The sequence below is a fragment of the Carcharhinus amblyrhynchos genome, chromosome 9 (assembly GCF_965287045.1).
Source record: "Carcharhinus amblyrhynchos chromosome 9, sCarAmb.v2.hapA, whole genome shotgun sequence".
Lineage (NCBI taxonomy): Eukaryota > Metazoa > Chordata > Chondrichthyes > Carcharhiniformes > Carcharhinidae > Carcharhinus > Carcharhinus amblyrhynchos.
Window position 1 is genome coordinate 83,952,500 of NC_137332.1, and position 13,637 is coordinate 83,966,136.

At 45.3% G+C, this 13,637-nt stretch overlaps 1 gene segment (V, D, J or C); it reads left to right on the plus strand.

The window, feature by feature from the left end:
- Positions 1-2,603: 2,603 nt before the first annotated feature.
- LOC145348431 (Ig kappa chain V region Mem5-like) lies at positions 2,604-9,078 on the plus strand. The segment is given in 4 exon segments: positions 2,604-2,664; positions 2,851-3,144; positions 3,874-3,912; positions 8,342-9,078. Coding segments are annotated over 4 exon segments (711 nt in total).
- The last annotated feature ends 4,559 nt before the right edge of the window (positions 9,079-13,637 follow it).

Here is a 13,637-nt window from a genome sequence, read left to right on the forward strand (position 1 = left end):
AAGGAGAATGGAATATAAAAATAGGGAACTTTTACTGCAGCTGCACAGGGTCTCAGTGAAACCACATCTGGAATACTGTGTACAGTTTAGGTCTCCTTATTTGGAAAAGGATATCATTGTGTTAGAAACAGTTCAGAGAAGATTCACCCGACACATTCCTGGGGTGAGGGGTTACCTCATGAAGAAAAGTTGGACAGGGTGGGCCTGAACCCATTGGAGTTTAGAAGAATGAGAGGTGATCTTATTGAAACATATCAGATTGTGAGGGGACTGACAGAGTGGATACCAGGGGGATGGTACCTCTTCTGGGGCAGAGTGAGATGAGAATACAGAGGAACAAAGAGAATGAGCGATGTGCCATTGGGATCGATGCTGGGTCCATTGTTATTTGTCATTTATATTAATGATTTGGATGAGAACATAGGAGGTACGGTTAATATGTTTGTGGGTGACGCCAAGGTTGGTGGCATTGTGGACAGTGAAGGAAGTTATCTCCAATTGCAACCAGAATCAGGCCAGTGGGCTGACGAATGACAACTGGAGTTTAGTTTAGATAAATGCGAGGTGATGTATTTTGGTAGATCGAACCAGGGCAGGACTTACTCAGTTAATCGTAGGGCATTGGGGAGAGTAACAGAACAAAGAAATCTAGGGGTACACGTTCATCGCTCCTTGAAAGTGGAGTCACAGCTGGGCAGAGTGGTGAAGAAGGCATTCGGCATGCTTGGTTTCATTGGTCAGAACATTGGATACTGGAATCGGGATGTCTTGTTGAAGTTGTACAAGACATTGTTTGATTTTACTTTGGAAGCTTTTGACTGCATTTCCAGTTCGCGGGGTTTTTTTGAGTACTTTTTATTTCTGTAGCGGAAGTTAGGCGAGGGGCTAGTTGGGAAGGGAGAGCGGGGGGTATTAAAAAAAGGCAATAATAGACAGCGGGCAGCGTCGGGAGCAGGCAGCGGAGTGAGTGGGAGCAGAGTGAGAGCTTTAAGGGCTTTGGCTCACTGGCTCAGGTGAGAGCAGGCTTAGGCAAGGTGAGTCACTGGTTCCATCTTTGCTGTGTTCCATTTTGGGATATATAATTCCAAGGGAGGTCAGGACATGGCAGGGGCTATGGGGAGATGCGTTAGCTGTGTTAGGTGCCACATGTGGGAGTTCCTGCAGGCATCACGTCTCCCGAAGGCCCAAATCTGCGTCAAGCGTTTAGAGCTGCAGCGTTTGAGGGCCCGGGTCAGGCAGTTAGAGCTGCGTTTAGAGGATGCATTTCTGGTTCGGGAGAACGAGGAGATAATGGCTATGAACCATGGACAAGTGGAGGTCCCAGGGCCTGGTAACAATAGGGGTACCATTCGCATACACACGGGACAAGGTAGGTGTAGGAAAATGCTTTGTTAAGATGGCGGCGCGGGCTCGTGGGGCCGAAGGGCCTGTTTCCCGTGCTGGGTTGTTCTTTGTTCTTTGTTTATTGGTAAAGCCACACTTGGAATATTGTGTACAATTCTGGTCACCCTGTTATAGAAAGGATATTATTAAACTAGAAAGAGTGCAGAAAAGTCTAGGCTGCTACTGGGACTTGGTGATTTGGGTTATCAGGAGAGGCTGGATCGACTGGGACTTTTTTGTTTTGAGCGTAGGAGGCTGAGGGGTGACCTTGTAGAGGTCAATAAAATAATGAGGGGCATAGATCAACTCGATAATTTACATCTTTTCTCAACGGTAGGGGATTCTAAAACTAGAGGACATCGGTTTAAGGCGAGAGGGGAGAGATACAGAAGTGTCCAAATGGGCAATTTTTTCACACGGAGGTGGAACAAACTGCCAGAGGTAGTAATAGAGGCAGGTACAATTTTGTCTTTTAAAAAGTATTTAGGCAGTTACATGGGTAAGCTGGGTATAGACGGATATGGGCCAAATACAGCAATTGAAGTTAGGGCTTTAAAAAAAAAGACAGCATGAACAAGTTGGGCTGAAGGGCCTGTTTCCTTGCTGTCAACCTCTATGACTCTATGAGATAAAGTGAGGGAGAAACTGAGAGGAATAGAGGGAGGGAGAATGAGAAGAGAGAAAGAAAGAGTGAACGAGAGGGTAAACAAAGAGTGTGAGACAGGAAGGACAAGAAAGGGAGACAGTGAGAGTGTGATGGACAGAAACATAGACTAATGAAGAGTTACTCAGAGAGTGAAAGAGACAGCAATTGAGGGAGTGATATCAACAGAGTGATGGAGACAGAGACTGAGGGACAGATATCGAGAGACAAAGACTCAGACTGAGAGAGAGACTGAGGGATAAATATTGAGAGAGAGAGACAGTGAGTGAGGGAGAGATATCGAGAGAGTGAGAGACAGGGACTGAGGGACAGAGTCTGAGGGTCAGAAACTGAGGGTCAGAGACCCTCAGTCTCTGACCCTCAGTCTCTGTCCCTCAGCCTCTGTCCCTCAGCCTCTCTGGAGAGAGAAGAAGAGGAAGTGAAAGGTGCTGACGTGGTTTCTCTGGGTCAGACCATTTACAAACTGAGGAACAGGCAGTGAGACTCTCACAGGCTGCAGCTTTATAAAGCAGAGCCCAGTGAAGGGAGAGTTTATCAGTAACCAGGCACAGGGACACGAGCACACACCATGATTTCAGCCATCCAGCTGCTCTGGCCTCTGGCATTCTGCATCGCAGGTACAAATCTCTCTCCTTCCACCTTGAATATTTCCCTGCTCTCCATTTCAATCCAATTCTCCTGACTTGTGATTGAAGGGAAAATGCTGAAAGGAGAGGAACAGTCAGTGTCTTCAATAATATCTCATTGTACAGCCTCTTTCTGTGACAGTTCTTACTTCACTCTGTTTCTCTATTACTCCTCAGGTATCAATGGAGACATCAGCGTGACCCAGACTCCCCCGGTGCTGTCAGTGAGCCTGGGCCAGACCGCCACCATCACCTGTACGACCAGTCAAAGCATTTACGATAATATTGCTTGGTACCAACAGCGAGAAGGACAGAAACCGGCTCTGCTGATCTATGATGCAACAAATCGATTCACAGGAGTATCCGACCGATTCACCGGCAGTGGATATGGGACAAGATTCACCCTGACAATCAGCAATGTTCAGAATGAGGATGTCGCTGATTATTACTGTCAGCCATATTACAGCGGGAGTGACACAGTGATCCAGAGCCTTACAAAAACCCCAATACACACAGCACCACCTCCTGTACTGACACATCCCACAGTTTTATATAATATATAATAATGGACACACAGCACCACCTCCTGTACTGACACATCCCACAGTTTTATATAATATATAATAATGGACACACAGTCCCACCTCCTGTACTGACACATCCCACAGTTTCATATAATATATAATAATGGACACACAGCACCACCTCCTGTACTGACACATCCCACAGTTTTATATAATATATAATAATGGACACACAGTCCCACCTCCTGTACTGACACATCCCACAGTTTTATATCATATATAATAATGGACACACAGTCCCACCTCCTGTACTGACACATCCCACAGTTTTATATAATATTTAATGAACACAAGAAAGGAAACTGAACAAATTATTTGCACTGTCCACTACACACTCCAGTCCCTGTGGTGTCCACCCCTCACTGAAGGCCTCGAGTTTCACTCTTACTCTCCATGTCCACATATGAAGAGCAGCTGAAAGATTTATCACCTCAAATTAGAATTCTCAACTCTCCCAACAAAACACAGAGATATTGAGAGAAACAGAGAGAGAGAAAGAGTGAGAGAGAAACAGAGAGAGAGAAAGAGTGAGGGAAAGAAAGAGAGAGAAAGATGAGTGAGTGAGTGAGTCAGAGAGCAGAGGTTTTTGTACAGCTCCTCCACTGGAAGCTGTCAGTGTGCTCTCCGTTTGGTAAAGGAACCAAACTCAGACTGAGTAAGTAAAGCCCAATCCTCCATTATTAACCCTTTCAATGCTGAAACTTTCTCAAACACAAATACTGAATAGTTGAAGGTGTTAGTGAGGAAGCTGCAGTCAATGAAATGGTTGATTGAAGAACACTGTGTAGAACAGGGAGTCCAGCTGTATTTCTTTCCTTCCATTCCCCCTTTAAGCAGCAAGATATAAGTAAGCAGCTTTTACCCACCGTGTGGAGGAGATCTGGACGTTTGCAGACTGTGTTCACATTCCTGCAGCATGGAGTGAAATCACTCTCTAGACTCCTGTCAGTCTCAGTGTGACACACACAGGCAGAGTTTGATGTGAAGTTGAACTCTCTGTCTCACTCTCTGATATAACTGATCACAGCAGCAGCACAGTCAGACACCGAGGTGCCACCTGCCCCAGCTTTCACTCTGCTCTCTCCACTCCCTGCTTATCTCTTGCTGAAGTTCTGATGACAAACAGCCACAGCAGGGCTCACAATCCAGTGGCTTCAGTGTTCCAGGCTTTTGGGGAGACTCTCTGTTACTTTCTCTTTGGGATGAGTTCATTCCGACATTTATCCCGGATCCAATATCACTGAAAATGCTGATTGTTTCATTGCTGTGTGTGGGATCTTGCTGTGTACATGCTGTGACCAGTCCTCAGACAGGGTCCCTCATTTGTTAACATCCTGAACCGGATCCCAATTTTGTTTTCCTCTGGGTGAGGAGTAATCAGCTGGAATCCCACCCTCGATTGGTCACAACAGGGTTCATTTAAAATGGATCCCTTCACCCGTGGAAACCTTACACAGTCCATGTAGTTTTTTATTAGCCATTGAATCCCTACAGTGCAGGAGGAGGCTATTCAGTCCATTGACAGAATTACGAGGGACAGAGACAGGGTAGATATGAGGAAACTCTTCCCCTTAATCACAGAGGCAGCAGATTTTGAGAGACGTGAGGGAAATCTTTTCACCCGATTCTCCAAAAGATCTTCTTACCCAGGCTCCCTGTAACCCTGCGCATTTACCATTGCTAACCCACCTAAAGAACACACTCGGGGCAATTTAGCATGGCCAATCCATTTCTCCACATGGCCTATTCCTGTTCCTATTTTCTGTGATTCTATGCAGACCAGCATTTATCACCCATCCCTAATTGCCCTGGTGAAGATGGTGCTGAGGTGGTGGAATAAGTTCTACTCCAATGAGTATCGGCCCAACTTGCTCAAGCTTTCCTCATAAGACAATCCCTTACTCGGTGGAATCAGCCTAGTGAACCATCTCTGAACTCTTTCCAATTCTCCTATATCTTTCCTTAAGTAAGGAGACCCTAAGTGTCCACAATATTCTAAGTGTGATTTTCCCAATGTGCTGTAGCAAAACATCCCTCCTTTTATACTCATCCTCATTGGAATGAAGAGCAACATTCCATTTGCCTTCCTAATTTTTTTCTGTTCCTGGATGCAAAGACATCCAGATCACTCGATAGAATCTCTCCAGTTTACTAGTATTCTGCTCAATCCTCCTGCCAAATTGGACAACCTCACATTTTCCCACATTATTCTCCATCTGTCAATGTTTTCCCACTCACTGAACCTATCTCTATCCCTTTTCAGACTCTGTATCCTCCTCACAACTTGCATTTCTACTTTTCATTTTATCATCAGCAAGTTTAGTGACATTACTCTCATTCCCTTCATCCAGCTCATTAATATAGATTGTACAGTTAAATCCCAAACAGCAACCATCTTCCTTTGTGCCGGGTATAACTCCAACCAGCGGAGAGTTTTCCCCCGATTCCCATTGGCCCCAGTTTTGCGAGGGCTCCTTGATGCCACATTTGCTCAAATGCTGCCTTGATGTTAAGGGCAGTCACTCTCACCTCACCTCTGGAGGTCAGCTCTTTTCTCTATGTTTGAACCAAGGCTGTAATGAGATCAGGAGCTGAGTGACCCTGGAGGAACACAAACTGAGTGTCAGTGAGCAGATTATTGCTGAGTAAGTGCTGCTTGGTATCACTCTGGATATGTTCAGATCACATTGCTGATGATCGAGAGTAGACTGATGGGGAGGTTATTGTGCGGATTGGATTTGTCCTGTTTTTGTGTACAGTTCATAACCCGGTAATTTATCACAATGTTGGGTTGATGCCAGTGTTGTAGATGTACTGGAACAGCTTGGCTAGGGACACGGGAAATTCTGGAGCACAAGTCTTCAGGATCTCCGGAGGAGGTCGAGATGGATCATCCACTCGGAACTTCTGGCTGAAGATTGCTGCGAATGCTTCAGCCTTATCTTTTGTACTGATGTGCTGGGTTCCTCCATCATTGAGGATGGGGATATTTGTGGTGCCTCCTCCTCCAGTGAGTTGTTTAATTGTCCACCACCATTCACGGCTGGATGTGGCAGGACTGCAGAGCTTAGATCTGATCCATTGGTTGTGGGATGGTTTAACTCTGTCTATCACTTGCTGCTTCTGCTGTTTGGTACACAGTCTCTGTGTTGTAGCTTCACCAGGTTAACACCTCATTTTTCAGTATGTCTGTTGTTGCTCCTGCCATGTCCTCCTGCACTCTTCATTGAACTGAAAGCAGCAGAGTATCCACAGAAACAGACTGATGTTTGTCTGATGTGTCTGTGTGTTTATTAGTTGTGACTGAGCAGATAGCAAGAGTTTCAGCAGCAACAAAGATGTTTCTCTAGTTCACCTCCCACTTTCCCCATCCACTTCCAAAATCCTTACGGGGAAAGGGCCAGCACCTGTCATATCCCCCCTCTAAACTACAGGCCTCCCATCTTTCAGATGAGACAATCTGATATCTGCCCTCTCAGGGGGTGTAAAAGATCCCATGGTACTATTGGAAGAAGAGCAGGGGAGTTCACCCCGGTGAACTGGTCAATATTCATCCCTCAATCAACATCACTACAAATCTGCTTATCTGTTCTTTCTCACTCTGCTCCCCGGGATCTTGCTGTGCACAATGAGCTGTAAAACACATTGGGACATTCTGAGGTGCTGACAGGTGCTGTAGAAATGTAATTCTGTCTTTGAGCTTGGAGATTCCTGATCCTGACTCTCACCCATTCTCCACACACTCGCACCCTCCAGAGTTCATGGGGTCATTCAGAGCAGTGACCCTGTCTGACCCCCTGGACACTGAGACTAATTCTAACCTCACCCTTGACCTCAGCCCAGTGCTGGGCTGTAAGGTTTGAAATGAAATCTAGAAGCTTCTACACCAGCCAATGGGAATCCTGTGAGAAGTGTGTTGATCCAAGTCTGCTCCAATGTTCTGGGATAACGTTCTCCTGATCTGTGTGTGATCTGAGGTTTGTTGATGCTCAACCTGTTTCCCCCAGACAGACTGAGCAATAGTTCCAGCTTCCTGACTGGTTAGCATACTCTTAAAGGGACACTGTGTCTTTAAATACTCTCACTATTAGCCATTTCAGTGCTGAATTTGTAGTAATCTTCTTTACAAATTTTTCAGTAACATTGTAAAATGATTTAACCAGCTTCAAATCAAACCTTTACACTCAGACACTGAACTAATTTGAACTCGAATGTTCCACTTTCCCTTGGATTCCAACAGCTTTTCATTTTAAAAAGCATTATCCCTCCTCCAGTCCACCCACACCACACCTGTAGCCAGAGAGGATTGGAAAATAATGGCCAGAGTCTCTGTTATTTCTTCTGTTGCTTCACTTCGCATCCTGGGATACATTTCACCCGGCCCTGGAATTTCTCCATTTTAAAAGATGATAAACACATTAATATCTCCTTGCTCACTATTATTATCCCATTAAGTAGCTCACAATCCCTCCCCTCCTGAACTGCAATGTCAACTTTGTCCCTCCCACTTGTGATATTTGATGTAAATTATTCATTAAGAACCACCTATATGTCTTCTCTCTCCACACACAAGTTAACTTTTTGCTCTCAAATACACCCGATTTGATCCTTACTCTCTTTGCAATGACCCACGCTATTGCTTGATGAACAGACATGTCCTGAACTCTGTCTCCAGCTCGAATATCCTCCCACTGCTCTGACACTGATTTACCTTCAAGTTGCTGTTTCCAGTTCATTTTGGAAAATTCCAGTTTAGTGAAATTGGCCATTTCCCAATTTAAAACGTTTACTCTTGATCGATCTTTCCCCTTTTCCGTAGCGACTCTAAATCTATTATGATCATTATTACCCAAATGCTCTCTCACTGATACACCTTCCACATGCCCAGTTTCATTCTCTAAAACTGCTAAAACTGCCCCTTCTCTTGTTGGGATTGTTCCGTACGGGTTAAAAAAGTCCCCCCGGAATGGATTTTCAGAATTCTGCAACATTGAAACATTGACACTGATTTGATCCCAGTTAATATTCGGGATGTCGAAAGCCTGAAAATGGCAGTGATTAAAATTCCTTCTCTTCTCTTCCAGCCCGTGAGAATTCACAACCCACGCTGACCCTGCTGCCCCCCTCCCCGGAGGAGGTCAAGACCAAGGGCACTGCCACCCTGGTGTGCCTTGCTGATCACTTCTATCCCGATGAGGTGGAGGTGAAGTGGAAGAAGGATGGTGCAGCCATTTCCAACGGGGTTCAGACCAGCAACTACCTGCGAGCTTCGGACAACACCTACAGCGTCAGCAGCCTGCTGACCCTCTCTGGCTCCGACTGGGAGTCCAACGCTCGCTTCTCCTGTGCCCTCACCCACGTGAGCCTCTCCTCTCCCCTCAGCAAGAGTGTCAGGAGTTCAGAATGTGCCTAGAGTGTTAGAGACAGTCCACAGAGGAGACACAACTTGGAATAGAACAGGGGTGAGCTGGGAGGGCAAAGGTCATTGTCAGCATTGAATTACAACTCTCTTCCTTCTCGGGACTGAGTCTGAGACACTTCTGAGGGTCAGGGGTTAAAGAACATTATTGGAATACCGTAGAGGGAGCTTTATTCTGTATCTAACCCGTGCTGTTCCTGTCCTTGGAGTGTTTGATGGGGACAGTGTGGATTTGTGATAACAAGTAAAACCTCTCGAAGATGCTGAAGACTGTCAGCTGTACAGAAATAATGTGACCCTCTGAAGTATCTGCTTCAGTAAACCAGACCTCCTTCCTGCTCACCCTGCAGTTACAATTGAAGCTTTAGTCACTGTTTAAAGGGACAGGATTCTCATGTTATTGAGAAAATCTCCACAAGTGTTTTAATAAACCTCCATTCTCCCTGTGAATTTCTCCAGCTTCCTCTGGCTGGGCTGTTTATTCAAGTCTTTTTTCTGTCAATGTCAATGTGTAAAAGGTAATAAACATTAAGAATATTCAGTATATGTCTGGTGAGTGCTTTGGAAATGTCCCACCTCCCCATCAGCTGATTGGCTGCATTTCACCAAGTGATTGTCCTGATTGGTTGCTTGGCCTGTCAATCAATGACACAGTGAGCAGCCTCACAACACCAGGTTAAAGTCCAACAGGTTTATTTGGTAGCACAAGCCACTCGCTTTCGGAGCGCTGACCCTTCATCAGGTGAGTGGGAATTCTGTTCACAAACAGGGCATTTAAAGATACAAACTCAATTTACAATTTTGTCTTTAAATGCCCTGTTTGTGAACAGAATTCCCACTCCCCTGATGAAGGGTCAGCGCTCCGAAAGCGAGTGGCTTGTGCTACCAAATAAACCTGTTAGACTTTAACCGGATGGTGTGAGACTTCTTACTGTGTTTACCCCAGTCCAACGCTGGCATCTCCACATCATAATCAATGACACATCAGCAGAAGATTGGATTCAAATCCAATGATCAATCATTTGAAAATGATCAGTTTGATCTGGAATCTCTTGAGTGACAAGATTGAAAACAGAAAAGAAACTGAAAGTTGCTGGGATTAAACCATCACAATCACAATTCTCCATCCCATATTCACCACCTCCCCCTTGACCTTACCATCTCACACAGTCCCACTACTCCCATGGTTTCAACGAGTAACTCTTGGTGATGGACATTGAATTCCCCACCCAGAGTACATTCATAAGAACATAAGAAATAGGAGCAGGAGTAGGCCATCTGGCCCTTCGAGCCTGCCCCGCCATTCAATAAGATCATGGCTGATCTGTCCTTCTGTGTCCTTACCACCCTCAGTGCTTCCTCCAAGTGGTGTTCAACATGGAGGAGAACTGCTTCATCAGCTGAGGGGGGGATGGTATGTGGTAACCAGAGTAGGTTTCCTTGTCCGTGTTTGACACGGTACCGAGAGACTACATGGAGTCTGGAATGTTGTTGAGGATTCCCAGGATAACTCCCTCCTGACTGTATCCCACTGTGCCTTCTGTGCTGGGAGATTGGAGGTAGTGAACACGGTTCACCATTTCCTCCCGTCTCAGTAACAAACATCCAGCTGCTCGAACTGGTACAGTAAAACGGTATTGACCGTTTCCTGGTGTCAGGTGTAGTGAGTGAGAGGGAAAAATTTAAACTGGGGACTCAAAATGTCATTCAGTGAATTTTTCAAATATTAGAAAGGTGAAAATGAATTAATTTGCTGCAAATCGTTAAAGCTTTCATCCAGGAGGGAGAATGAGAGAGGAGAGAAAGACAGAAGCAGAGAGAGACGGAGAGAGAGAGAGAGAGAGAGACAGAGTGACAGACCGAGAGGGTTCCCCTCGGGGGGTTCCTGAGCAGTGACAGGCAGGGACTGAGGAAATGGGAGTTTCAGCCGTTTAGATTGTTCCTGTCGGTGTCAGTCTCCAAGATTCCTCCCACCCCCTCCACTGCTAGTGTTTTTATTAGTTTTGAGTCTGAAAGTTTAATGTTGTTCAGATAATTGTTCCCGTCTCAGTAACAAATATTCCGCTGCTTCTTTCACCTCCTCTGTTGGTTACGTTTCAATCTTCCAATCTGACAGTCTTTGGGAAAATATTTCAAAATATATATCCCCCCATCCATATTTTGAAATATTTTCCCAAATTTTTGACTGTCGGGTTTTTATTTCCTGCCATTATAATTTTGACATTATCTTCCAAAGGGAATTCCTCGAATTCTGTGCAATGTTCAGATGAAAAGGAGAAAGAAAGGATCCAAGGCTGCTCCAGAGGCAGATTAGCTGCACCCAATGTTGTCCATGCAAATCCCATTCATAAGTAGGGACACATCTGCCATGGAATGTGAGAGCAGAGTTGCCAATACAAACTTCTTTTCACTATGGTTGATTTCCCAGATTGAATAATCTCCTTGAATCTTATTTCCAACCAAGTTCCACCACGGGGACAATTCTTCCAAGTTCACCACATGACTGAACATTTGAGCAGCTGGTTTATGGCTCCAGGGACATACAGGTCACTAATTGCTCACTCGGACACTGTAGTTTCATTACCTTTCCCATAGATAATTAGGCAGCACAAAGAAGATGCTACATTATTTTCAGTTTGCAAGATTCTCCCAAGTCCATCCTCCCCCACATCCTCCCCCACCCTCCTGCTCTCTCTGCTGTTTTTCTCTTTCACTCCCGGGCGCTCTGTTTCAGGTTTTTTTCTAACTGCACATGTGCAGTTCAGAGCTCCGATCGTTCCGGCAGTGCTAAGCCCTGCCCACAGCAGGGATCGGATCGAAGCCGGTAAGAAGCGTATGGGCTCGCTGCACAGACGATTCCGGGCTCGGATCCGTATTACGCCCGGATCCGGCCCTTCGGCTCCGATCGGTAAAATCGGGCCCAGAGTGAACTCTTTGCAACAACAGCTTAAACTTTCAGATTGCTGAATCCATTCCCCCCTCGAGCAGAATGCACCTTGTGTTTTTATTTCCAGAGATCCACAAATGGTACAAGATTGGCAGCAACGTTAAGACTCTGAGAATTGATCTGAAGATTTTCATTCCCACACCATGGTCATGGTTTAGAACCAGGTGGCACAGTGGTTAGCACTGCTGTCTCATTGCTCCAGGGACCTGGGTTTGATTCCCGGTTTGGGTCACTGTGAAGTTTGCACATTCTCACCGTGTCTGCGTGGGTTTCCTTTGGGTGCTCCGGATTCCTCTCACAGTCAAAGATGTGTGGGTTAGGTTGATTGGCCATGCTAAATTGCCCCTTAGTGCCCCAGGATGTGGAGGTTAGAGAGATTAGTGAGGTAAATGTGTGGGGTCATAGGGATAGGACCTGGGATGGGATTGTTGACAGTGTAGATTCGATGGGCTGACTGGACTTCTTCTGTACAATAGGGATTCTATGGAAAATGATTTAACCCCTTCAGGACCACTGTTATTTTCTACTTGGGGACAGGAGCTCTGATATGGACACACTGTTCAATGAGAATCTGACCTTTCAGCAAGTGACCTTTGAGATACAAAGATATTATCTGAGATAAAGAGTTTGTGTTGATAAACATGTGGCACTTTCATTCTGGATACAAAGACACACACATCAGGAAGAGGGAGTTTCAATTTTGATAGTGGAAGTTATAATGCTTACAAAGTTTAAAGATTTGAGCTGTGGGTCCTGATAATGTTCTCAACAGGAAATGTTTATTTTAGAAGGTTTGACAACAATTGACACAAATCCAAATGCTGAAAGCTTCTGTGCTGAAAGAAGAGTTTAAAATGTGTTTATCTCTTCCCATGTAAAAAGAAAACAAAACACACAAACTCTATAATACACGACAATGCATTTAACTATATGCATTAACTGAGGGCTAGACACACACACTATTACATGAAGCTACCCCTTTGTTCTCAATCACCTATGTTTCCTGAACATTGAGATTTCCCTTTGATCCAAAACAACATCCAATATTATGTAACTCTGAGCTAAATCCAGTGAATAATTATCACACACAGGTTATATGGCAGCATTCGGGATCCCTGACTCCTTTACGGTGACAAACTCTCATCGTGTGGGTCAGACCCTCACTGGTTATGTATTCAGTCCAAGGTGGGACACAATGTTAAACATCGACACTATCCCAGACCCAATGTCTCGGGTTGCGGTGGAGAGAACCCTGACCACAACCAGAAAGTTTCTGGAACAATCGAACAATCCCAAGGGGAAGGGGGCAGGTGAACCTGGTCACAGGAAAGACTAGGAAACTGGAGGATTCAGTGAGAAATGGAGGGGAGATGGTGAGAATGCAGAATAAATGGAGGGAAGTAGGGAGGGTGACAGCAGCTGGTGAAACTGTTCCAGTTGAATAGTTAGTCTGTGTATTTGATGTTATCAGAGACTGTTGCTGTCCAAAGTGGTACAGATGCTGATTGTAATAACTGGAGGAGACTGGATTTGGAAATAACTAAGTAAAGGCTTTATTGATGAGAAGAGCTATTTACAATGAAGGGTTGAACAACACAACCACACAGGTCTACTCCCAACAACATCCTGACCCCAACTGAAGCCTCCAGTCCCAGGAATGATCACCCTCATGCCCGATTGGCCCAGGTTCACACCCTCACACTCCATTGGCTCCAGCCTGGTCATGTGGCCTGTGAAGGACTGCCCCTTAAAGGGACCAGGCTCACACACTCCTTCCCCCGGAACATCTTGGACTCCCTGTGATAAAACAAAAAGTACAACAGTTAACACACAGGCAGAGAAACAACAACATTACCCTCTCAATACAAGATTGCCTTCATTAAACAATCTGTCCCCTTTCTGAGAGTCACGATACCCTTTCTGAGAGGCTTGCTGAGCCTCCACCCTCCCCGACAAATTTGGGAACATTAAATCTAAACAGGTACACAGGTACCGACCCATTAACAACTCTGCA